The sequence below is a fragment of the Ovis canadensis genome, chromosome 2 (genome assembly GCF_042477335.2).
Source record: "Ovis canadensis isolate MfBH-ARS-UI-01 breed Bighorn chromosome 2, ARS-UI_OviCan_v2, whole genome shotgun sequence".
In the NCBI taxonomy this organism is placed as follows: Eukaryota; Metazoa; Chordata; class Mammalia; order Artiodactyla; family Bovidae; genus Ovis; species Ovis canadensis.
Window position 1 is genome coordinate 192,049,614 of NC_091246.1, and position 27,218 is coordinate 192,076,831.

At 41.3% G+C, this 27,218-nt stretch overlaps 1 protein-coding gene across 9 annotated transcripts in view; it reads right to left on the bottom strand.

Moving 5' to 3' along the window:
- Positions 1–27,218, bottom strand: part of CLASP1 (cytoplasmic linker associated protein 1) — a 272,797-nt gene that overhangs the window by 35,116 nt on the left and 210,463 nt on the right. For 4 of the 9 annotated variants that reach the window (XM_069574455.1, XM_069574454.1, XM_069574453.1 and 1 more), the window contains 6 exons: positions 22,358–22,521; positions 19,946–20,024; positions 18,380–18,523; positions 12,146–12,235; positions 8,421–8,564; positions 7,794–7,900 (listed from right to left, as the gene is read on the bottom strand). In XM_069574455.1, coding sequence (XP_069430556.1) covers positions 7,794–7,900; positions 8,421–8,564; positions 12,146–12,235; positions 18,380–18,523; positions 19,946–20,024; positions 22,358–22,521 — 728 coding nt within the window. Of the gene's footprint in view, positions 1–3,882; positions 4,000–7,793; positions 7,901–8,420; positions 8,565–12,145; positions 12,236–18,379; positions 18,524–19,945; positions 20,025–22,357; positions 22,522–27,218 lie in introns of all 9 variants that reach the window. The other 5 variants (XM_069574461.1, XM_069574459.1, XM_069574458.1 and 2 more) reach the window with 2 other exon arrangements.

Here is a 27,218-nt window from a genome sequence, read left to right on the forward strand (position 1 = left end):
AGTGTACAACAGAGTGCCCTTTCAGTTCAGTTCAGTCGCTCAGTCGTGTCTGACTCTTTGCGACCCCATGAATCGCAGCACGCCAGGCCTCCCTGTCCATCACCATCTCCTGGAGTGCCCTTTAGATGTTTGCAAAGTACACTGAGAGAGACGGAAGAGCCTAAGAACAAAAGCCATCACCTTCCCTCCCTGCAAATAATTTGGGGGAGCCAAGCTGAAAAACTGTTAATTAAACGTCACTTGTCCCAATAAAGTATTCAAGAAAAAGATCAGATGAGTTGGTCTAACTTAATTTGCAGAAAGTCTCGAGTTATAACAGAATTGCCAGGGACATTAAAAGAATCCTTGAAAGTAAAAGTTGCTCAGTCATGTCCAACTCTTTGCGACCCCATGGACTGTGTCCATGGAATTCACCAGGCCAAAATACTGGAGTGGGCAGCCTTTCCCTTCTCCAGGGGATCCTTCCCAACCCAGGGACTGAACCCAGGCCTCCCGCATTGCAGGCGGATTCTTTACCAGCTGAGCCACAAGGGAAGTCCACAGAGAATCCAAAGACAGTCCAAAGAGAATTTATGTATAAAAATAAACATTCCATGGCATTCATCATTAAGGACTAAAGAACAGCAATTTCTCTGTTCTTCAGAAGAGAAATAACTGAAACCAGTCATCCACTGGTGGGAACCACTCCTCCCCCAACAGTAATACACCCAGACTTGTACATTCTGTTAGGAATAAAGTTTCCTGTAACTTAAACACAAATCATGTTTACCAACCTTCCCCTCAATACACACACTTTTTTGTTGTTGCTATTGTCTAAGGTTTGGGCAGATGAACAATACTTGAACAGTTCTCACTTGAATTAGCCAGACCTCTACTGGCTGGAAGTTGTAACGACCTGAGTGGTTTCTAAGACTGGATGGTCCTGCGAGAGCACAAGATCTGAATTCACTCTCTGAGATGAATTAGTATACTGTCTTTGCAACCTTCTGGCCCAGGCAGAACGCATCCTTCTGATGAATGAAAGAAAACACCCTAACTGTACTTGGAGAGTTCACAAAAACACATGCCAACTCAAAGACTGGCTCTGGCATCAAACAAAAAGAAACGTGAACCCCAACACATTTACAGTTAAGACTCCATGTACACACTGACAGGAGGCGGAATCAAAAACTTGAACAGAATTCAAGATTTCAACCCCTTCTAAGTTCATAAGGTTATCTAAGGCAATATTGCTTTCATATGAAGGGAGTATGACTGTAGAGCACAGGGGCTCCCTGACACCATCCCCCCTCCTTCTAAAACACCACAGCACCAGCTTACGTGTGAGCAAAGGCATTTATACATCTGGCCAGTACACTATGTTTTATAAAGAAAGACTGAATATGACTTAAACAAAAAAATATGTATATAAGATGTCCAAAGATGCCTTAAAATACTTTTAACAACAACAATCAAAAAGAATAACACAGCCCATGCAAAAGGAACAAATATGGGAAGAATGCAGGGATGGACAGGAGGAAGTCTGGGAACGTTCAATGTTTAAGGGATGTCACAATATTATTCTCCATGTCGCTTCAGAAGATGCTGGCTTTCACGTAGTTCACCCCATTATTTTTAACCTGAACTTCCTTAAAAATAATTCATTTCAGTCATATAACTTTAGCATGATAGTAGCCTCTTTTTTTAAAATATGAAAATGAAGGATTCTGCCAGTTAATGGTCCTCATTCTTACTTTCGATTAATAAACCAGCTCGGACTTCCAATTTAGGAGAACCTGTGCACAGCCACGTACAATCTGCAGTGACACTTCTTTTAGACTCACTAGCTTGAGCTTTAAAGTATCTCCTTGGTATGAAGTGGAAACTGTGAGCTCCAGGTGAGAGACAGGATTATTTTCCTCTAAAGGGAAACAGATAAGGCTGCTTTCCTTGCCATTTCATGTTCTGGCAATTGTGTTTTTTCAAGTCAATACCCACGAGCCCTTGTTGCGTGGGGAAGAAGGAACCCTCTGTGGATGCTGTCATCAGGGAATCACAGGTGATATGACCCCAACAAGCAGCACATGTAAGGGGACAGCACGAGGGAGGCAGCAGCTTTGCCTAGAAAACACTGGGGTGGTAACCCCCCGTCTGTCACCTGCCCCCACATTCTGTCTGTTTTAGCTTGGAGGTATAATCCCTTAGGTCAAAGGCCAGGTCTTAGTCATCTATAAACACTGTGATTAGACTCCAGAAAGATTTTCATGGGGTTCTTTAGATTAGGAAAAGTTGCTCAATTGGTTAGTATTCACTGATCCGAGGTCTGGCCAGGGCACTCGATACCTAGGCAGAATAAAGTTCTGGACTCACCCTGCTGAGAAGGATGCAGAGCGTAGGTGGGGGCGGGGCGCATGAGACTGGGTCGCCAAGAAAAGAGAAGCTGGGACGGAAGTGTGCCTTCTGAGACGTTCTTCTTCGTCATGTGTAGGCAAGAGATACTAGGTATGGAATAAGGATAACTATTTCTGTTTATGACATCAGTAGGGTTTTGGCAAAGAGAAAGATTTCCTTTCTTAGTTTTATGTAACAGATAGGTTTTCTAAGTGTCAGTGTCTCTGGTCCACTCTCTCTCTCTCCAGCATTAACAGAAGTTATAGCCATTTATGAAGCATTAGCTAAAGCACTGGGTACTTGTTTGTGTACCCAAGTGAGAAAGGTGATTCAGGAACAGATGTCCTCTGGAGGGCGGTCTTCATGGCTAGATGGGAAGACTGATTGCCTGGGGCTGAAGCTTGGTGCCCAGTAAGGCACACAGTCAGTATACTGGGAGACAGTCAATAAACTGGTCTTATACTTCGAGGCATGACCAACCTTTAACAAACTGCAGTGACATGCTTTATTTGCACTGAGGATGGCAGCTGCCTCACTGTCCACATGCCCCTGCCCGCCCTTGTGCATCTATACGTCATCACAGGAGCACCTGCACACTTGAGGAGTTACTTTCACAGCTGTGAGAGTTTCAAAAGGAAACTGTTGTTAAAATATTTAGCTGACTTGTTTACTTGTTCACTATGCTGAGGATACAAAGGTAAGAATGTAAATCTTCTGTGCAATCTCCAAGGCATTCGAAAGTAACACATCTCTTTTCTGTTCTGTCTTAACCCTGTCCTGTCACAAAGGCAAGACTCATCTCACATAGCACAGAGGGAGCAGGCTGCCCTGAACTCTGCTCATGAATCAGGAGCCGACAAGGAAGGGATTCTCTGATTTTTCGGCCTTTATCAACAGCACCTAAGAGACCCTCAAACAGGTAACTGCAGAAATACATGGACCCTCCCTTCATACCATGGATTCCCCATCTGATCTGTCACATTCCACTGGCAGCCTGTGGGGACCCCACGGCTCTCCTGCTTGGAGCAGCCCCTTTAATGAGCTGTAATAGGGAGCAACTTCCTGGGGCTGCCTTTCTGGATCTCAGTCTTCAGACTATTACCACATGCAGGACAGCAGGAAAGACATTAGCCCACACCACTGAGAGCAGGACCAAGGCCCCAAGTGCAGCGTGGGAAGGAGCAGGCCCATGCAGCCGGCTGGGGACACTGCACCGTTGGGTGGTGCAGGCACCTTCAGGAGGCTGAGCACTGCCCTGGGCTGAGGGCTCACAAGTGAAGATGCTGGTGAATGCGGTCAGGTGATGCAACTGTTCCTTGCCCTAGAGGCAAAGAAGAAGCCATTCTCATGAGGTCTGACTGAGGTCACGCACCTGCTCACACTTCTCACCAAGGCTCTACCCTGCTGGTCTCGGCCGGAGGTGGCGGAGAGGCTTCCCCAGAGACCTGAGACGACCTTGGAAGTGCAATAATATTGTGACACCTCAGACAAGTGGGACAGGTGGCTTGTTACCTGGGAGAGTAAGAGCGCCTGAGAGTCTTGTGGGAGGGAGCGGTGGGGATGGAGTTAGGCTGAGGAAAGGGAGGTGGGTGCCTCGACAGCCCATCGGCACTGCAACCCCATAACCGACTGCAGTGATCAGAAGAGGAGAGTCAGAAAGAGACACAGAACAGGCAAAGGGGGCAGGGAGGCACCATACTCTACATGCCCTACGGTCTCATTCCTTTTGGACAAGGTTCCACCCAAATTCACACTTCACCATTCAGAGGAAAAGGACCAACTTCATTTTACAATTTGGTCCTCCATCAAGACTGCTCATTCCTTCTTCACTCAGTCCTGTATTTACATTTTTAAATCACATGAGATTGCAAGTATATAGGAGTGTGTGTGTATGTAAAGGAAACTGTAAGTGTTCACATGCAAAAAACCCACAGATGTTTACTTTCAAATAATGCAATCAATTATTTTAGAAGGAACCTTGGGGAATTATGGGCCTGAATCAAATGGGACCAAGGGAACCATAGCAGAAAGTCTCAGAGAAGGTACCACCCACCAGAACACTCAGGCAGGGAGGGAACAACATGCTCCCCTACTGGGACCCTCAGATGGGGTCCAGAGGTGCCATGAGTAACTTCCTCCTGAGAGAACAGCACCAGGAGAGGATGGGGAAGCACAACCCACTGGCTGGCTCAGACAGAAGGGATAGAAAACCTAAGCCCCCTGCTCATGTGACCTGATACAAAGTCTAAAGTGCATCTGAACACAGGCACTCCTCACTCAGCAAGTGAGCTGGGCATGCAGAGGCCCCACCTGAGTTCTAGCATCTGCTGCAATTCAATAGACCCAGGAACACAGGACAGGTGTAAACTGAGCTGCCTGTAGGTGTGATAGGAGGCCGCGGGGCAGAGGCCACAGGACTAGGGCAGCATTCTCAGCAGCACACCCACCCTGGCACGTATCACAGTTCAGGAGCAGTGGTCCAAGGCTTGTCTCCAGCTGAGGACTGGGGCGGCCCCAACATCATAAGGAAACCCAGGCGTGGAGGGAGCGCCCACTGCGGCAAGAAGGGCCCTAAGGGCATCCCCCAGGCCACGCGCTAAGTCAGGGGCACAAGAGGACACAGACGACCACCTCAGGCTGGAGCTCTGCCCACAGGGTTGCATCAAGCAGGTGACCACCGTGCGAGGGAGTCTCCAGGCTGATCCCCACTTTGAGTCGGTGCACACTCCTGATCATCTGATGGAGTGGGTGTAAAAGCTGCCTAAAATTACCTTTTATTGCTGGTTACCAGATGTTACCTACTTAGCATACTAAGGCATGCTCACTGAGAGCGCACAGCAGACTCAAGCGAGGACAGCCGCGTGCTTTTTCTATCTTAAAGGGAACAGACTGCACGTAATTGCTGAAGCCCCTAGCAACTCTGTTTTTCATTTAACATCAATCCCACTAAATTGAGCTAAAATGTAAACATATATTTAATTTATGGAACACTTTAGACCATAAGTCTTCTCTCCAAAGACCCAGGAGTGTCTGTCTGCTCACTGGGAATAAACAATAATTCTTCCTTCTCACAGAAAAGGATAACCGATGGATGGAATTTCCACAGAAGGTGACTGTGGCTCCTCTTATGTTACCAGGTTGATAAAAATGACTTTCTCACTAGCAATTAAAAAACAACTCAAACGTGTCATCATGTTAGACTATCTTCTTATTAGCATCATAATCTGAAGGTAGAAATTTTGGGCTTAAAAAAAACTTCATTTTGATACTCAAAATTGGCTTAAAATGAAGAATTGGCAAGAACTCTTCCTTTTAAGAACAAAAAACTAACATCAAATGGTCAAGATAATTCAAAAGAATAGCAGAATAGAAAAATACATGTTTCAATAGCACTACTCAAAAAAATAACCAAGATTTATATCTGGTGGAATCTGTCCATCGCCTACTTACAACGTGGTGACCTAATACACTGTCCTAATTAGTGCAAGAGTTCATTTCTTCCATAAATTTCCTGGTAGAAAGTATGCATCCTATTTGAACACTTCCTACGATATGATGACGTGAGGCAGCTTTCCTACTTCTGGACAGGTTTAGCTGTGAGAAAAATTATTTTTCCCATTGAGTTCAAGTTGGCTCCGGCCATTCTGGCTAGTTACTCACTGACTGGGGCATATTCTGTTTAAAAAGAAAGAAAGAAACTACATAACTAAGTAATTTCTTACAGAACAATTTGTTGGTAAGAAAATATTTCAGCCTCACTTGGACTTTTTAATACTGAAAAAAAACTTCTTATTTCTTACACTCACCTGGTAACCCTAACAGTAAAAATTTAGATCAGGCTAGTTAAGAATGAATGGTGACCTGGAAAAATAAATTAGAATTTTAAAATAATTTTGAGATCCATGAAATTTGAAAATACCTAGCCAATTCTTAGCTCTCATGGCTTATACTAGCAGCCCCCCACCAATCTTTCACTTAACTATCAGCACATATAATAACAGAATACTTAATCTGAAACTTATCTTTTATTATGTAAAGAATGTGCAACCTTATTAGTGAAATAACTAAAAAATAAGCATGAACTGAGTATTATGGAAGAACAGATTTGTCAATGTTTCAGAAGTATCACTTCTAAACAAAAGCAACAATTTATAGAGAATACACGTTTTCCACAAATTTTCTCCTACCAAGGAAGAGAATTCTATGATTTTACTGCCAACCCTGGGGGCATTTAAGACAAACCATTTATTTAGATACAGATAAAAAGTTGGCTGAGTCTCAGTCATACTTGGGAAAAGTCAGACATGTTTTCATTACTTTCTGGTCCCAACTGTTTAATTAGATTAGCCTGCTGAAATCATGACCACACAGACCAAATTTGGAAACACAATGTTACTTCAGCCTACCTAAATACAGTGCCAGGGGGACCTTAGGCAATACAAACACTGAGATGCTGTAAGTATACAAAATATTTCACTTCTCCAAGAGAAAAATACAAATCTGACATTTTCTAAAATATTTATATGATAACTTGAGAAAGTGAACAGAACTTCAGAAGTTAGGACAGCAGAGTTTGGAAGACTCTCAAGCATTAAAAAAAAATCTAAACTTAAAGGCACTTCCATATTGTTATTTTCCAACTAAAGAGGTAACTCTTAAAGGGGGATGGTATACTTGTCCTAACGTCTTGAAACAAACACACATGCGTGACCCTTCCACGACTCTTTCCTAAAAACTGCAGCCTACAGGGTCACCATGAATGAAACCATGAGAAATTTCAACACAGTCCAGGCGGTCACAAAAGCCATCACACAGAGACTTCTAAAGGCTCTGGTCAGATGGAAATGTTATCTAAAGATCTTAAGTCACTGCCTCAGACTCTGCAAGGCCGATGTTCACATGGCCCCAACAGGAGTCTGAAAATGCTGATCCATGTTTAGTTCTCAGGCTCTCAGTCCCTCCTCAGAGCAGCATTCTGCTTCAACCATGAGTCTGGAATGAAAGCAACCATGCTTGGGACGGCCACTTGGCTGGAAACTACCTCAGACTCTGGGGGACAATGATAAAGGATTTTACTGAGATGGTCAAATACCTTCGGGTGCTGCTATTGCTCACACAACAGTTAAAGAGTTTCTATGTTAAACAGGACTAAATATAACTTTTGGTTTTAAAATTCTTAAGGTACTACAAAGTGTTTAGAGCTGGAAGAATTCCCAGACCATTCAGCAGGAACTGCTCATTTTGCCACAGAAGTTAACTGCTTTGCCCGAGATCACACAGTCAAGATTTAGGTGAAGACTAGGACCTGCGAGCTCCTGGCACCCATACACTTTTTGGTATTAAAATCAGTCTATAATCTGGAAATTAGCTAGAAGAGACATGGGGGTGCTTTAGTGTCTTCATTGCTGTTGAAATGGCTTTACCTTGGAGATAGGCCACCATGGGAGCAGTTGGTGGGTGAGGTCAGGGGGCTGGTCCGGCTGCTGGGGTGCCTGGAGGGAGTCCGGCCAATGGTGTTGCTTGGAGAGCCCTGGATGAAGGCAGGAGAGCTCCATCACACAAGAGATAAATATAGAACACAGTTCCACTTTGCCCCTGGCCTTGGAACCCACATGTAAATAAATGGGCAGATTTTGCATAATCAAGGTGATTTTTTTTTTGCAGAATCATAAGTTCATTTTTTAAGTACATATGAACCGAAAATCGTTAACTGTCCTATAGGCAATCCTGAAGCTGAGTGACTGCTGTCAGCTGCGCTGGAGTAACAGACACAATTCAGCATTTGCATCTTTACAGAGTGAAAAAAAACTAAGTTCCTCAGTAACTGCCTGAATGACTTCATAGACGTTTAACTAAACAACCTGACTTGACAGAAAGGCCATGTTTAAATACTAGGTTCATTCACTGGGAATACAGCAGGATCAGACCTGGCCCCCACACTATGGATGCCCATGATCTACTGCAAGAGAACAGGAAAACTGGCTGTTCCATGAGAGCAGGTTCCAGATAAGGAGTAAGTGGCAGTTACCAACTGTGACCAAAGCACTCACCACACTGGTGTTACTGGAATTCTTGAGGTGGTTATGCAGGAGTTTGGTGGCACCATCCTGGAATGTTTTAGGCAAGGCACCAAGTAACATAGTAAATTCAGGAGTGTTCAATTCAAACAGAGAGATGAGCACAATTTGTGCTGCCTAGAAACAGAAGAGATGATTAATTTGTGTTACGTGCAATTGCCTATCTTGGTCAAAATGCTCATTAAAATTGTTTATCTTATTTATTTTGGCCAAGCCACATGACTTGCAGGATCTTATAATAGTTCCCCAACCAGGGACTGAATCAAGGTCCTTGGCAGTGAAAGCTCTGAGTCCTAACCACTGGACCACCAGGGAAGTTCTAAAATTATTTTTAAAAGAAAACTGTTTTGTATGAGTAAATAATAACATTTGTGCCACACACACACAAAAAAGGCAAAAAGCACCTACAGTAAACACTATAATTGATGGTAATCAATTATAAATAGCCTAATTTTGATATGGAAAATAAGCCCTGGTTTCACTGAACACACTGGCCTCAGATTTCCATAGCATGTTAACAATAAACTCCTGTAACTTCTCTGTTTCCAGGACTAGGGTCAAACAATAAAAAAATCTGAAAAGGCTTAAGACTGTTAACCCTAGTAAGTCAGAATCAGATGAGGCTCCCAGTATACGCAAAGAACAAGTTTCTAAAGAAGCCTCCACTGCTTTGTCTTATAAAACTACTTAAAAAAAATTTTTTTATTTTTACTTTATTTTGCTTTACAATACTGTATTGGTTTTGCCATACATTGACATGAATCTGCCATGGGTGTACATGAGTTGTGACTAAGAAAAACTAGAAAAAAAAGAGAGTTCCGGTACATCTGAAAAACTCCTACTTTTACATCTGTGCATTGAGGACAGAGACAGTCTTTGCAGAGCAAACCAGATTCACTCCTCTGCCTTTTGGAAACTGCTCTACTTTTCTTTACTAGAGAGACCACACATGCAGGATGACTCATGGTTGCTAGCAGCCATGTGGGAAAGAGCAAGCAGCTAGAGCACCAGCACTCAAGTGGAACCCTGGCTTCCCTATCAGGTTACGTGTCTGCTATTAGCTTAATGCCTGCGGAATTAGTCACGAGGGTTTTGATTTGGAAACACTATGCCAAAGGAAAACTTTAGGAAGTACTAACTGGCGTTTCTTACAATTTCCTAAGAGTCTAAAGAAAGAAAAATGCTTTATGAAAATATTTAAATAATTTCTGTTTCTAAAGATTGTAATATTTAGGATTGAAGCAATTATTCTAAGTATTTTTCCACTATATAGAATATTACATAAAAACATGACTGCTGAGATTTTTTGCAAATAAACACCAAAAAAATTTCAATGATTTTATAATGTTTAAATTAATTTTAGGTCCAGTTAAGACAAAACTACTATTTTGTGCCTGGAGAAGGAAGAAAAGAGCCCAAACACCCATACACATTTAACCAAAATTAAAAATTACAAATCAGTAGAATAACGTTTTTTACACAATTGAAAATTTCTTTTTATAATGTCCTTAAGCACAGCATTGGGCAAAAGCATCTTACTTCTTCTCTTGACTTCTAAACATGGTCCTTTATATCCTTTCCATTAAAATTAAATTGTAAGGGCCAGTGTGTCCTTTTATGACACAGGCAAAAAATGTTATTATTGATTGAACTGAAATAAACATTTCTGCATTATTAAAACAGTTTTAAGAAACCATTATCTGAAGAACTCCATTTCACCATCAACTTAATGTACTGTTAATATGATTTGTATAAAAGCAAATTCCCCAAATCATGCAAAGTAACCTGTGCATGATTGTAGTAACTGTGCAAAGTAGAAAGTAGTACAAGTAAAAAAAACGTGCAAGTAAAAAGTCTTACTGATGTTAGGAAAAACATGCATGCAGAAAACACTGCCCTTCAAAGAGAAGCGAAGAAGCAGACTTGGGTTTTGGCAGGAAAATCAAGATCACCATTAAACTAAGAAAGGTTAGGCACTTATTTTTTTGTTTACTGCGAATGGCAGTAGAAAACTATACAATGAATCATTACGTTTTTTATTAGTGTGTTTTTACATGGAATGGGCCACTGTCTTTAGACCTAATTTCTCCCCAGAATGACAAGATAAAACTTCCTTGGGGTTTTTCACAAAGCAAATTATGAAACTGGTAGAGTCTTTTAGGAAAAAGAGGGCTGCAAGGTGACAGGCCTAGAAATTGTGCTAATCAGGCTACTTAACATTAGTGCTTTCCGTCATATGGGAAAAGAAAGTGCACCAGACTTCAACTTCTACCCACTGAAGAGCCTTCCCTCAATAACCTAAAGGTGAATTTCCATGAGAAATCAAATAGAAAGACAAGGAATTCTGAAAATAATTCGTTGGACAGATGGTATATGGTTTTATAAACATAAAATGAATATAATTTATTTTTGTACTTTCCAAAATATAAATTGTAAATGATTTCATACAGCTTTCAAAAGTAACCTTTTGGTTTAAAGCTGTTTTCAAAGTAAAATCTTTTTTTGCTCCAGAAATGGATAGAAAGTATCATTTAAATATGCTATTTTTAAAAGATTTCACATCAAAGTTCTAAAAGAAATGAAGACTGTTATGATCCTAGAATATTTTACCTACAACTCTGTATCAGTGAGGAGTTAGAATACCAGAATACTCAGGCAAGGATAAAAACTGGGTTATATTTATCATCACCATCAATATGCTCCTCACTGCAGGAATAATTCCAAACATGGGGATGGGTTGGAGAAATTTGGAGGTTCCCTGATAGCTCAGCTGGTAAAGAATCCGCCAGCAATGCAGGAGACCTGGGTTCGATCCCTGGGTTGGGAAGATCCCCTGGAGAAGGGAAAGGGTACCCACTCCAGTATTCTGGCCTGGAGAATTCCACAGAGAAATTCATTTTAAACAGCTTGGGCCAGAGCTCATGATCAATAATGAGTTAAAAGCCAGAGGGTGTCATCGCTGTGCCTGTTCCATCTTTGAGCCCTTGCCCCATGAGAGGAAGGGCCATTAAAAAGCCAGACCAGAAACTCTGCTGCTGCTGTTCTCTTAACACGGAACTAACTCTTGGGGCCATGTGTCTTAAAGATCACATGGTGACCTAACAGGAAATGGCTCCCCCAGGAGAACTTAGACGGTGAAGGTAAAAGGGTCTCCAAATCCTACTGCTAGTTGTCCGAAAAGAACCTGGCCTGTACCGCACAGCAGAAAAGGATTCTTCCAGAGAAGAGATCAATAAAACTTTGACAAATGCTTTGGTGTTGGCATTAATTAGGGAAATTTAAAATTTGAGAGGAAAGGGAGTTTTCTAATTAATTAAACATCTATTACTGTTCCCTTCAGAGTGTGATTAAAACTACTTTAGAAAAATCACCAAAGAGAAGGTATTTCAAAACCTTCCGACACTTTAAATTCAGCATCACTCCTTTGCTATTGTTTTAAACTATGGTAGAAGTCTGGCTGCAACAGGCTATTTCTTTGGGAAGGCAATTGATTATAAAACACACCAAAACACAATACTTTTATACAGGCATGTGCGCACATGCACGCACACACATACATTCTTTCTTACACAGTATTATGTTAACTTTAGGTTTTTCCAAAATCTTCTCAGTGTCTCCACAAGTGTAATCAAGATTAATAATCTAAATGCAAACAGTGATGTGTCTCTTTGCAAGTTAGTATACAGTTTCAAATCTACCTGTTTACAATTTTCTTCCAAGTTTCCTTCTCCAGGCCCAGAGCAGGTCGAGGCCGCCCTTATGGTTAAATCTTCCCCTACTCGACTACGCTGAAGCAGGATGGACAGGAGAGGGGCAGGGTTTAATCAGAGGCAAGAAGCACACACTTAAAACCATGGTTATTGATAAGCTTTCAAGTTTTTGGCTTAGTTTCTAAAGTCATGTGTGTGGATGTATGTATATATATATATATGAAAGAGAGAGACTGTACAATCTAAAAGTCTATGAATAGTAATAGAAGAGTAACAGGATTCTGAAGAATAATATCAGTAACTACCAGTTTTAAACCTCAATCATCCCCTAAATCCTTTATAATCATAACCACTCCTGGAAGTAAGGCTCTTGCAAAGAGATTAAAGTGAGACTTGAGCAAGGCAGTCACAATTAAGTTGAGATTCAAATCTCATTCAATGGTATTAAAACTCTGAGCTTTTAGATTAGGACAGCTGCCTATCTATAATCAGAGATTTACATTTTTTTCAATTAGCAATGCCAACTTTTGAAAGCTGTTTATATACTTCTCCCCCTCCAGGCAACAGCATCTTCATCATTTTTAGTATTCTGTGACATGCCATTATTCCCTGCATTTCTCAAAACAACCTTTGGGGGCCAAACCTGTTAGTTCATTTGACAAAGCCAGTGCTCAATGTTAAAGAATCACATAAGGAAACACACAGGGATTCTGAGCCTGAAAATATAAATACACCATTAAAAATTCTATTGTCATTACTGCATTCCTTTTGACTTAACAGGGGAAAAAGAAATCTCCCTAATGCTGGAAAAAATGTGAAGCAGCAACAAACCAAAGCAACCCTCAAACAGTAACAGCTTAAACTATAAAAACAAAGCAGTATTTATCTAGGTTTTTATATGCTCTATTGTAATTGGTCCTCCCAATAGTGACTAGGGTCTGCCCTGCTGGCTCAGAGGTTAAAGCGTCTGCCCACAATGCAGGAGACCTGGGTTTGATCCCTGGGTCCAGAAGATCCCCTGGAGAAGGAAGTGGCAGCCCACTCCAGTATTCTTGCCTGGAGAATCCCATGGATGGAGGAGCCTGGTGGGCTACAGTCCAAGGGGTCGCAAAGAGTCGGACACGACTGAGCGACTTCACTTACTTACTTACCAACAGTGACTAAAGCCAAGTATCATTATTCCTATTTTATGGATTTTAAACAAGAATTTCGAGGCTAAAAAGCCTCTAAAAAGCAGAGGCAGAAGTTAATAGAGGTCAAACTCTAGAATCTACTTTCTTCTGTGAATATATTGTATAATCTTAACACAAACACAGTGCATTAAGAAAGGTCTAGTGTACCTCTGTAAAGCTTGGTCAACACAACTATAAGGACTCTCAGAGTCAAAAAATGGAAACAGCTCTTCAGGAATAAAGCAGGCCAGTCAGGGTCTGGGTGGGGTTTTCCCACCGAGTCCAAGTCAGTCTTGGCCAGGGAAGCACACCTCACTGGTGACAGGCTTGTGCTTCAGTTCTGCTGTGCTCCTTCCCTTCTTAACATCTTAAATATTTAAACACCCATCTCTCTCCAGGATGAAACACCCCAAAACACTGACATAAAAGGGAAAACAAAATATTAAAAATGCTTAAGTCAGCAAAGCAGAGTTGTGTCAGCTTAAACTGATTCTAATGTATTTTCCCAAATATGAGATGCGGAGAACAAGTTACACCACCTGCAAACTTCCCAAGTATTGGCTGTATAAAATTAACACTGTCTGACGATACAGCCAATGTGAGAGTTTACTGCATTGGTTTCAGACTGTAGGGTGCTTCTAGTAGTTAGAAGGTAACACCTCACTCTACTCTTAAGAAATTAAATCAGAACACCAACAGGAGAATTTGGTTCATAATCAGAAAGTGCTTTTAAATCACCAAGATGTCCTCCTAGTACCTGATACATTCTGTAAATGACAGGTGAGTCAAAACATACTTCTACTTAAAAGAGATAAGTAAGCATATCTTTAGAGCATTAAATTATCCAGATAAAAATGGTGCCTGTTTTCTTTTTCTACAGCTTTAAAATAATAATGAAAAATTAAATCTCAGCATAGAGTGATATATACCATATCACAATTTCTAAGTATTTTAACTTATTTAGGCATGACATTCATTTAGACAATCTTTCAAATACATCTCAAGTTCTTGGATAAGGCAGTTGGATCACTTACAATAGCATCTATACCTGGATGAAATATGCAGTGGATGGAACATCAAAACAGAGCATTTAAACAGAAGTAGCTCTAACTCCAGGAAGGATTAATCTGCAGTGCCTTAACGCAGTTTGTGAGAGGCAGCTATGGGGCAAAGGAACATACATCTGAATATTGTGCTTTAACAAGCCTATTTAAAACAAGTAACAGTGCTTCATGGGGTCACAAAGAGTCGGACATGACTGAGTGACTGAACTGAACTGAACAGTGCTTTACTAGCAAGGGCTGGATGGATACAACTTAAAGCCAAACAATCTAATCCACAGATATCTTGGATGATTAAAAAGCAGAGATGCATCTGCTAAACTGAACCCCAACACAAATGTGTCGTTAGGTAAAAAAGTGCCCTATTTAAGTAAGAACTAAGGAATTACCAAATAACTAACCATGGAAGACTCATGCCAACCCATTGAAAAGGAGACCAAAGCCTTGGGCAGCAGAACACTAAGGTGGACCCCAAGATTCCAGCCTCCTGGTGAGTAAGCCCTACACAATCCCCTCTCCTAAGGTGAGTGATGAACACCATTCCCACAATTACGTTACAAGGAAGAAGGGATTTTGCGGATACAATTAGTCCCTCCCTAATCAGTTGATTTTTGGTTAAAGGGCAGATTATCCTGGGTGGATCTGACCTAATCAGGTGAGCCACTGCAAGCAGTCACAGAGATTAACGTGAGAACCTCCTGCTGGCTTCTTTGTAATTTATCTTTTGTTCTTAAAGAATAATTTTGTTGAACAGAGAATTCTTAGTTGACTTTTCTTTGCTTTCAGCACCATTAAAGTCAACAGGCTGCCTCTGTTCTTCAAGGTTTCAGATGAGAAAGCAGCTGCTTGTCTTACTGAGGATCCGGGCTATGCTGAGCTGCTTCCTTGGGCTGCTCCCATGAGCTTCTATTTCATCTTCAGCAGTTTGATTATGTCTAGGTGTGAATCTTTTTCTTCTTCTTCTTTTTTTTTTAAAGGGTACTTGGATTTGGTTGAGCTTCTTAGATGTGCAGATTAATGTTTTTCATAAAATTTAGGAAATTTTAGGACATTAAAGTCTTTTCCTGCTGGCTCTGCAGAAGCAAATTGCCAGGCCAGGTATGGGTGTGGCCTCCATGAGCTGTGATCACCCCCTGCTGACAGCGGGCAAAAAAACAGGTACCATAGCCCTCAACAGTAATGAACTGACTTAGGCCAAGAACCAGGGAGTTGGAAGAGAATTCTACATCTTAAGTGAGACTGAAGACCCAGGCAACATCTTGATTTCTGTCTGGGAAGACTAAGCAGAGAATCCAGAGAACATGCGCCAGACTTCTAAGCCACAGAATTGTGAGATTATAAATTTTTGTAGTTTCAATTGGCTAAGTCTGTGGTAATAGGTTGTGCAATATGAAACTAACACAGAAGCCAAAGGAGGACTTCCAAGCCTGTGGTTTTGAAAATGGTGACTTCAAAATGTTATTTGAAATTAGATCACTTTTCTTCGGGTACTTATTCATTAATTCATTTAAAATACTTCTTAAAATGCTCACTTTGTTCCTATGGGTATCACTCTAGGTGTTGGGCATAAGTAGGGAGGTGGGGGAGGGGCAGGGAATAGCAAGACCAGGCCTGGTCCTAAAGATGATGAGGACCTAGCTGGGGTCCTGTGAAAACCAGCAGCAACAGGTCAAGACCACACCAGCAGTCTATAGGTCTGCGCGTCAATCTTAGGGGAAGTGGTCTAAAATAAGAGGCTGCTTATTAAAGTGTTACACTTATTAAATAAGTGTTAATTCTTATTAACACTGTGCATTAAAAATCAGCCATGCATGGAAGGAACTCCAATCAGACACAAAACAACATCCATACTCCACTCTGTGCCAATTAAGTCAAGTGACTTTGGGTAAAGCACAGGAATTGAGACTGGTTTTCATTGCAGCCAGGGCTGAGGACTACTGACAAAAAAAAAAAAAAAAGCTTTTCAACTTCCTCTGAAGCCCGGGATTACTGTCCCGGAGCCCAGGTTTGAGCTCAGCCTGAAGATGAGGTGTTTTAGCAGTCCTCACAACGGGGGAGGGGAAGATGGAAGGGCAGACATGGAGGTGGAGTGCCAGTGCAGAACAGGGTTTGCACAGTAGCACAGTATGATCCAAAATAACTGGAATTAAGATCAAACAGTAAATAAGTTATGTGATCTCAGCCTTAAACATCCTAACCATAATTGACTTAAGCTAGTATTTTAAAGTGGGCTTCCCAGGTGGCACTAGTGGTAAAGAACACACCTGCCGATGGCAGGAGATTTAAAGAGATGTGGGTTCAATCCCTGGGTTGGGAAGATCCCCTGGAGGAGGGCACAGCAACCCACTCTAGTATTCTTGCCTGGAGAATCTCACGGACAGAGGAGCCTGATGCGCTACAGTCCAAATGGTTGCAAAGAGCTAGACACAACTGAAGCGACTAAGGATAGTATTAAAGTAACTTGAGTGTTTTGATGTCCCAGGCTGGATACCTTTGAAACATTTCTCTAGTGTCCTGATTACAAAAGTTAGGACAATAAATCCTAGTTCAAATTTTTAATGTGCATGTCCAGAGAAAGTAGACATCATGACCACAGTCAGCTGTTCCCATATAGGCCCTAATCATGGTAACATGCAAGTATTAAATATCCTTCAGCCCCACAGGAGGGAATACTCGAGTAACAATCAATTATGAAACACAAACTCACAAAGACACACACATATGTACTTGCTATGACTAAATACAGGAAGGCTTTTGTATATATTAGTTGATCTGTGATTTTGAAAACCATAACAGAAATACTTTGACTTTCCAATCAACCAAATCATTTTACCACCTCCCACTGTACCCCTCTAAATCCCAAAGAGGCTTAATAGTTAAAGGTTGCCAGTGAAATGTTCTTTTGATAAATACTGAAAAATTTTATAAAAGGATCATATATTTAAATTATTATGTAATGTCAGAACAATAGTTTTGAATGAGTGCATTAATAAAATTCATCCTTGTTTCTTTAGCCTTGGAGAACTTCATTTATTATTAATACTATATAATGGCTGGAGAATTATATGGGCTGTAATTCTCCCAAAGAAACATTTGATTCTCCTCCTTGGACTCCAGGAGGCAGGCGCTAAGCAGGTAGGTGTTCATGTGCAAAGCAATCTTGCTAACACTGCTTAGAATCATCTTTAACCCTGCCTTGACCTAAGTGGTCCACATTATTAATTCTATCCCAAGGCCAAAGGACTATTTTGGCTATGGAGTTGGCTATGAAGGAAGTATACTGGGTGGGTGGGTGGGGGGGGGAATGCAAGGTTCATGATTCTACACAAATAATCAAAATCAAATACTTTTAGTCTAAAAGTAGAACTGAGAAATCTGACTTAAAAGTAATTTTTAAAGGCTAGTTGGGCCAGTTAGTTTACATATAAAGTAAAAGAATAATGGCCATGTGTGAAACTCAGACACAGAAGAACAGGACACTGACAGGAAGAGAATAGAAACAATAAACACAGTGATAACTCACACTTCCTGTGTGCTTATCACATGTCAGGAACTGACCACGCTTTCAACATATACGAATTCATCTTCATAGTAGTCCTGAGGCGGAATACTACCTAGGAATAGAAGTGCTAACATCCTGAGCTCCCTATAACTGTGTTACATGCCTCTCAATGTGCCGTTTCAGAAGAAAAGAGCAAGTATTTATCTTTACCTGATTAAAAAAAAAGCAACAATACAACATTTTGGTATCGGGGTGTCTCCATTACACAAGATTTCAGATTTTCATTTTGATATGCAAAGACTGGAATGAGGTGGTACTGGACAGAGAAGATAGGGGGAGGAGCTAAGTCTTGGTTTCGTAGAAAAGGAAAGAGAGAGGTCTGCATGTAGGTATGAAGGTGGTTTGAACATTCCTATAAATTCCTCTCCCTCATTTACACCTAAGAACACGCTGTGATTAAAGCTGTGCCTGGCACTTCGGGACATACCTTTCTCACGTCTGAACTCTTTGGTTCTGTTGTCCAGGTTATGATTCTAGAAACAGCAAGCCTTGTCTCACTAGAGTTTACGAAATCTGTTGGGTCCATCTGCCTGGCGAGAGACTCAATATACTTCAGGATTGCAACTTTGACCTGAAAGAGCCAGTAATTACAAACAGTAAGTACACTTTACACATTTTTGAACAGAACTCTTATTGGTGCTCAGAGAAAAGCACATACGACCTGGACTTATGTTCCTACACAGGGAGCCTGCAGCAGGGACAAGCATGGATGACTGACCCTGAAGCCTGGGACAGGAAGGGGCCCTTGCAGAGAAGCAGGCCCCGATCCTCTGACACCCCAGGACACTTGCTAAGCAAGGGCCCACTCGGGGGGGGGGCGGGGCCGGAGGACCCCAAGCTCTGCCACTGACAGAGTGGGCACGAACAACTCTGCGTTCTGATTTTTAGCCACTCTAGGCCAGGCCTTGCAAAGCAGCACTGAAGGCACTCGGTGATCTTCGGCCCTAACTTCACTGATCTCTCACTTGGCTTTGACCTCAGGAGAAACAGGCTATTATTTATTGAAGGTGAAGCTGAAGTCACTCAGTCGTGTTCAACTCTTTGCGACCCCATGGACTGTAGTCTACCAGGCTCCTCTGTCCATAGGATTTTTCCAGGCAAGAATACTGGAGTGGATTGCCATTTCCTTCTCCAGGAGATCTTCCCGACCCAAGGATTGAACCCAGGTCTCCGGCATTGTAGGCAGACGCTTTACCGTCTGAGCCACCTGGGAAGTAGGCCTCTCCTAAAACCTTGACGGGAGAAGGAAATGGCAACCTGCTCCAATATTCTTGCTTGGAGAATCCTGTGGACAGAGGAACCTGGAGGGCTGCTGTCCATAGGGTTGCACAGAATTGGACACGACTGAAGCAACTCAGCAGCCATGCATGCATTGGAGAAGGAAATGGCAACCCACTCCAGTATTTTTGCCTGGAAAATCCCAGGGACAGAGGAGCCTGGTGGGCTGCCGTCTATGGGGGCGCATAAAGTTGGACACGACTAAAGCGACTTAGCAGCAGCAGCAGCAAAACCTCGACAGAAGCTGGTAATCAAAGAACAGACAGTGTACCCGATCTGATTCAAAGGAATACATCCTCCTTCAAATACTATCAGTCTTGTTCTTACATTTTTTTACATTACAAAACATCTAACAGCTAATTTACATGTGTTATAATGTTAATATTAAAAACGTTCTAATAAGAGCTATTTCAATACATCAAAATTTTTTAAATTGTGAAACAGTAATAACACACAAATGTTGGTGAGGACATGAAATCATTGGGAGTTCTCAGACACTGCTGGCTGGAATATAATATGGTACAACCATCTCAGCAGTCTGAAATGAAGTGAAGCACGTGCTTACCGAGTAAACCAGCACTAGGCACTGAACCAAGAGAAATGGGCACACGGTGCTCACAGCAGATCTACTAATAACAGCCAAATATGAGTCATGTCTGAAAAAGTATAGTTTAAGCAGATTTGACTTCTAGAGGTTGAACTATAAGTTACTGACCTTGAGGTTAGGAGTTTGAGTCTGATCCACAATAAATCGCATCAAAATGTTAAATTGTTGATCAAATGGAAAGGAGTCCCTAGGTTTATAAAAAGAAGAAAGTATGTTAAAAGAAAGATTTCTTACAAAAAGTAAAATCATGTAAGAAACAAAAAAACAGATTAACACATGTAAAAAGCAAGCCTGTTTACCTTTTTTTAAACATTACTTTTCATTTTATATAATAAATACTAAAGTAATACACGTAACACAGAAAAGTTATAAAAAGAGAAATCTTCTTAGAAGCCCCAAAAAACGTAAACTAAGCAATGAACTAAGGAAGAAATGCGTACTCGCCTTCTCGGGATTTGTTTACCTTCTTCTCCAGGTTCCTTCTGGAAACCTGCTCACATAAGAAAGGGCTCCAATGCCCAAGCCTACCTTTTATACCCTGACGAGGCTGCCTGCACTGTGTATCCCCTGAGGCCTTTGCTGCATAATAGCCTGTGAGCCAACTGTGTGCGTCAGCACAGATGAGTGCCTGGGGACACTCACAGACACACCCTCGCCAGCTACAGACATACACAGCAGCCTGTGCCCCTGAGAGTTCCACTTAGCGCCACTTCTCACTTGGGACTGATTCTGTGTCTTGTCATCATCTCGTATTTGTGATCCAACTGAGTAGCCCTGAGGGCTCTTGGAGAATCAAAGTCAGCACTCCCTTCCTTAAAAATTACCCATATGATTTTAAAACTGCCCAAAGGATCCCTTGTTCCTGATGCAGACAGGCCTTCCATGGTGATAGGAAAGATAATGCAACAGAAACACATATTATATTGAGGCTGAGTGTCTGTATTGCTCTTTAGGCTCCCTTTAAGAGACTTTTCTCAGTGTACAAAAGTATAGTGAAAATAAAAGGGATGTAGGGTCACATCTATAAAATCACAGGACTGATCTGAAATTCAAATAAAATAATACAAGAAAAATACAAAGTAGTACCATCATTATACTGATTAATAAAAAGTAAACAATCCAACAGCACATCCTTTTCTCCCACAACTATCTGTATCCAGGAGGCTCTGAGGACCACTTCTGCAGGCAAAGCATACTTAGCATACATGATTTAAGTGACTCATACTGGCTACACATTGGAGAAATAACACACAGAACACCTCCCCCTTTTTCCACAGCAAACAGAGGGTGAACGTCTTAGGCATTCACCAAAACAATGCCAACTCAAAGAAGATGTAGGTATTTCGCCTCATGGATTGTTGGGATATTTCAGTGCCAACAAGAGACTGTGGATATCAAGTAAGAAAGAAGATACTCACGTGGGAGACAAAAACTACAGGTGACAGAGTGACAAGAAACCACCTACAGAGAGTCTCCTAACATCAAAATGGTCTAGTTCCCTCCTGCCCAACCAAACAGACGTTCTTCCAAAGATGATATACAAACGGCCGACAAGTACACAAAAAAGTGCTCAGCATCACTAATTATTAGAAAAACGCAAATAAAAACTACAGTGAGATATTGTCTCACACTTGTTAGAATGGCTATTATCAAAAAGATAGGAGATAATAAATGCTGGTGGAAATGTAAATTGGTGCAGCCACTGTGGAAAACAGTATGGATGTTTCTCAAAAAAAAACCTAAAACTAGGGAGTTCCCTGGCAGCCTAATTGTTAGGATTCCGGGCTTTCCCTGCTCTGATCCACGTTCAATTTCCGATCAGGAACCAGATCCCACAAGCCACAGTGCGTGGCCAAAAAACAAAAAAAGGAGAGAGAGCCATCTGACCTCTGTTACCTGCAGCACCATTCACAATCACTGAGACACGAAAACAACCTCAGTGCGTTGATGGATGAATGGATAAAGAAAATGTACTGTGTATATAAACGGAATATCATTTCGTCATAAAAAAGGAAGTTATGCCATTTGTGACAACATGGATGAAACTTGAGGGCATTATGCTATGTGAAATAAGTCAGAGAAAGACAAATACTGTATGGTATCACTTATCTATAAAATTAAAAAAAAAAAAGTCAGACTCATAGAAACAGAGAGTAGAATGGTGGTTGCCAGAGCCTAGGGGTGGAGGAAATGGGGAGATACTGGTCCAAGGGCACAAACTTCCAGTTACAGCTATGACATGAATAAGTTCTGGGGGTCAAACGTATAGCCTGTTGATCATAGGTAATGATACTGTATCATACACTTGTTAAGAGAATGTGTCTTAAATGTTTTTACCACATACGCAACAAAAAATAGTAATTAAGTGAGGTGAAGGATATAAATATTAACACTGTACTAATCATTTAGCAATATACATATGTATCAAATCCTCATGCTGTACACTTAAAACTTACACAACGCTGTATGTCAATTATATATCAAAAGCTGGGAGAACACGATTTTGCCCCAAACACTTGCCTTGTGACATCAAGAGCTTTCTGAACTTTTGCTTGCACAGATCCAAGTAAATCCGCTCCCATTTTCTTCAGTAATTGTGTGAGAAGAACAAAAAGCCAGTCTTGCAAGTCATCCTTATGAATTATTATAAAATCCACAAGGGTCTCCAAAAACATACTGAAAACCTAGACACAAAGGGAAACCAAGTATTTCACATGTTTAATTCATAATTTCCTCTCAAGTCTTCAAAAGGTGAAAATGCCCAATTGGCCTTTGCCCAGACTCATAACTTGGGTGACAATGTTAATAACTGGACACGGTATAAAAGGCAAATATAGTACAGAAAAGAGATAAAGGAAAAGGGGTTGGAACTTACTCTCTGTTGTGAATTCCACCGCAAACCAGGCCATGCAACGAAACAGATTCCATGTTAGTCCACAGTGAAGTCATATCGTTTTCATGCAGTTTTCTAAAAGGCCTGAAAAGGCTATGAACTGACAAAATCCTCTCCCCTCCCTCTACATGCCTTTAAAAGCCAGTACAGAGAGAAATTAACTTTGTTGAAAAGTATGAGTCTAATCCTGGAGGCCAGCCTTCCTTCCTTTCTTCTCTCTATATTTATTTCATTATCTAGCATTCAACAACTATTACTGTAGGATAAGGAAAAAAACTTGCATACCTATTGCTTTTCATTTCCATCATCTATTTTGATGTGTGCCAATTCAGATATTACAAAGTGTTATCTCTATAAAAAGATATTATAAAAACTATACTAACATTTACAAGAGCACAGCTTAGAATAAAACAGACTGACGGCTGACATAATTCTCACACCATGGTGCAATAATCACTGCTACCTCCTGTGAGACAAAGTTCACAGTGGCTTATCCCTGAACCAATTTCAGAGAGGTAAATGGCAGCACTGTGTACCTATTTGGTTAATAAGTTGTGTTCTGCTGGGACAAACCAGCTATCATAGACCTGCTCAGTTATAGCGCAGGAACTATTAACCACCAGGGGTCTCTCAGGAGACAGCTCAGAGAGAAGGCAATGAGTCCCAGCTGCGGGACTCCTGGCTTAGCACTAAGGCAGCTAGCAAATATTGACTAAACTGAGACCTCCAAACTCACTGTACAAGAGCCTTCTGATGGAAACAACTTTCCTTCTTTATCCTCACATTCTTTATCCTCATGTTCTGAATCAGCAATCTAGAGGTGACAGGTAATAGAAATTTCATCAATGTCCAAATCCACCTAATATCCCTTATGCTATATATCTTATGAGTCTTATGCTTTAAATCTTACTGCTCTTAATATTATTTTACAGAAAACCTTGATAATTTTATCTCTGAACATCTATGATGCTTTTAAAATCAATGCTTCTTGGATTTTATTAATATTGTGAATGTTAACCTTGTTGTGAGGGTCAAAACAGGAATTTTAAGACATGTTTCAAGACCAATACTGAGGAGAATTGTTGCCCCTCAGCAAAAAAAAAAAAAAAAAAGAATCCCTGCGTTCACTCTCCCCTGCTCCTGTGAGCATCTCAGAAGCAAGGGAGGGGTGCGATGTTTTCTATACCCTTAGCCCAGAGCGGGTGCTCAGCAAGTGCTGAATGAGAGCACAGGCAGGTGGATGACTGACACTTCACGGACAATTTCTACATGGAGGAAAGGCCAGGAAAAGAAGGGAGACGGTAACTGGCTAGGCTTCTGACCATGACAGGTTTCCTTCCCCTGGTAGGACTTAGAAGAGACCATTTTTACTAGGAAAACCATAGTATAAGATAGTTAAAGCTTGCGCATCAAGTTCTTTAAGATTTGCTTGTGTTGATTTTAGGTTTTCTCAATTTCTATGGAAGTTGAACGGTTCTATGAAGACCTACAAGACCTTTTAGAACTAACACCCAAAAAAGATATCCTTTTCATTATAGGGGACTGGAATGCAAAAAGTAGGAAGTCAAGACACACTTGGAGCAGCACGCAAATTTGGCCTTGGAGTACAGAATGAAGCAGGGCAAAGGCTAATAGAATTTTGCCAAGAGAACGCACTTGGTCATAGCAAACACCCTCTTTTCCAACAACACAAGAGAAGATTCTACACATGGACATCACCAGATGCCCAATGCCGAAATCAGATTGATTATATTCTTTGCAGCCAAAGATGGAGAATCTCTATACAGTTAGCAAAAACAAGACCGGGAGCGGACTGTGGCTCAGATCATGAACTCCTTATTGCCAAATTCAGACTTAAATTGAAGAAAGTAGGGAAAACTACTAGACCATTCAGGTATGACCTAAATCAAATCCCTTATGATTATACAGTGGAAGTGACAGATTTAAGGGACTAGATCTGATAGAGAGTGCCTGATGAACTATGGAGAGAGGTTTGTGATATTATACAGAAGACAGGGATCAAGACCATCCCCAAGAAAAAGAAACGCAAAAAAGCAAAATGGCTGTCTGAGGAGGCCTTACAAATAGCTGTGAAAAGAAGAGAAGTGAAAAGCAAAGGAGAGAAGGAAAGATATACCTATTTGAATGCAGAGTTCCAAAGAATAGCAAGGAGAGATAAGAAAGCCTTACTCGGTGATCAGTGCAAAGAAATAAGAGGAAAATAATAGAATGGGAAAGACTACAGATCTCTTCAAGATAATTAGAGATACCAAGGGAACATTTCATGCAAAGATGGGCTCAATAAGGACAGAAATGGTATGGACCTAACAGAAGCTAAGATATTAACAAGACGGGGCAAGAATACATAGAAGAACTATATAAAAAAGATCGTCATAACCCAGATAATCATGATGGTGTGATCACTCACCTAGAGCCAGACATCCTGGAATGTGAAGTCAAGTGGGCCTTACAAAGCATCCCTACAAACAAAGCTAGTGGAGGTGATGGCATTCCAGTTGAGCTATTTCAAATCCTGAAAGATGATGCTGTGAAAGTGCTGCACTCAATATGATGCCAGTAAGTTTGGAAAACTCAGCAGTGGCCACAGGACTGGAAAAGGTCAGTTTTCATTCCAATCCCAAAGAAAGGCAATGCCAAAGAATGCTTGAACTACTGCACAATGCACTCATCTCACATGCTAATAAAGTAATGCTCAAAATTCTCCAAGCCAGGCTTCAGCAATACGTGAACCGTGAACTTCCAGATGTTCAAGCTGGTTTAGAAAAGGCAGAGAAACCAGAGATCAAATTGCCAACATCTGCTGGATCATGGAAAAAGCAAGAGAGTTCCAGAAAAACATCTATTTCTGTTTTATTGACTATGCCAAAGCCTTGACTGTGTGGATCACAATAAACTGTGGAGAATTCTTAAAGAGACGGGAATACCAGACCACCTGACCTGCCTCTTGAGAAACCTGTATGCAGGTCAGGAAGCAACAGTTAGAACTGGACATGGAACAACAGACTGGTTCCAAATCGGGAAAGGAATACATCAAGGCTGTATATTATCACCCTGCTTATTTAACTTATTATATGCCGACTACATCATGAGAAACGCTGGGCTGGATGAAGCACAAGCTGGAATAAAATTGTCAGGAGAAATAGCCATAACCTCAGATATGCAGATGACACCACTCTTATGGCAGAAAACGAAGAAGAACTAAAGAGCCTCTTGATGAAAGTGAAAGAGGAGAGTGAAAAAGTTGGCTTAAAGCTCAACATTCAGAAAACTAAGATCATGGCATCTAGTCCCATCACTTCATGAAAATTAGATGGGGACACAGTGGGAACAGTGGCAGACTTTATTTTTGGGGGGCTCCAAAATCAGTGCAGATGGTGACTGCAGCCATGAAATTAAAAGATGCTTACTCCTTGGAAGGAAAGTTATGGCCCACCTAGACAGCATTTTAAAGAGTGGAGACATTACTTTGCCAACAAAGGTCTGTCTAGTTAAGGGTATGGTTTTTCCAGTAGTCATGTATGGATGTGAGAGTTGGACTATAAAGAAAGCCGAGCACTGAAGAATTGATGCTTTTGAACTGTGGTGTTAGAGAAGACTCTTGAGAGTCCCTTGGACTGCAAGGAGGTCCAACCAAGTCAATCCTAAAGGAGATCAGTCCTGAGTTTTCATTGGAAGGACTGATGTTGAAGCTGAAACTCCAATACTTTGGCCACCTGATGCCAAGAGCTGACTCATTTGAAAAGACTCTGATGCTGGGAAAGACTGGGGGCAGGAGAAGGGGATGACAGAGGATGAGATGGTTGGATGGCATCACTGACTCGATGGACCTGAGTTTGGGTAAACTCCGGGAGTTGGTGATGGACAGGGAGGCCTGGCATGCTGTGGTATATGGGGTCGCAAAGAGTTGGACATGACTGAGCGACTGAACTGAACTGATGACTGTTTTGGTTCTTTATCCACCCTTTAACTTTCCTGGTATCTTCACTCCTCTTGTTTTCTTTCTCTAAAACCATCTAACACTTTCAAAGGCTTCCTCCCAAACTCTGGTTTTTCTTTAAAATCTAGACTCCGAGTAAACTTTTGTCAAAGGTCTCGCTCTCAGCTCCACTCCTAGAAAGGGCTTGTCTCTCACTCCGGGGTACTCAGCTGGGAGCCCTTGTCAAAAGGCGGCCCTCAGCCCCGCCAGGGGCATGGGCATCAGCTGGGTGGCCACCATCTAGCAAATTCTTAGAAGTGGCAATCTATTTGGAGATATATTTGATGTGGCTTTTCAGTAAATTCATTCTATAAATGCTATCATTTTTCTATCTTGTCCTATACAGACAAATTCTACATGGGTACCAAAAAAAATTTATATACTTGCTTATTTCACTACTGTAACTTTGTAAAAAGGCACTATAAAACACTGTTACATCCTAGCATCCAGCCTACGTACTTCCATGAAGTATGCAAAACTGTTCGCTGAGT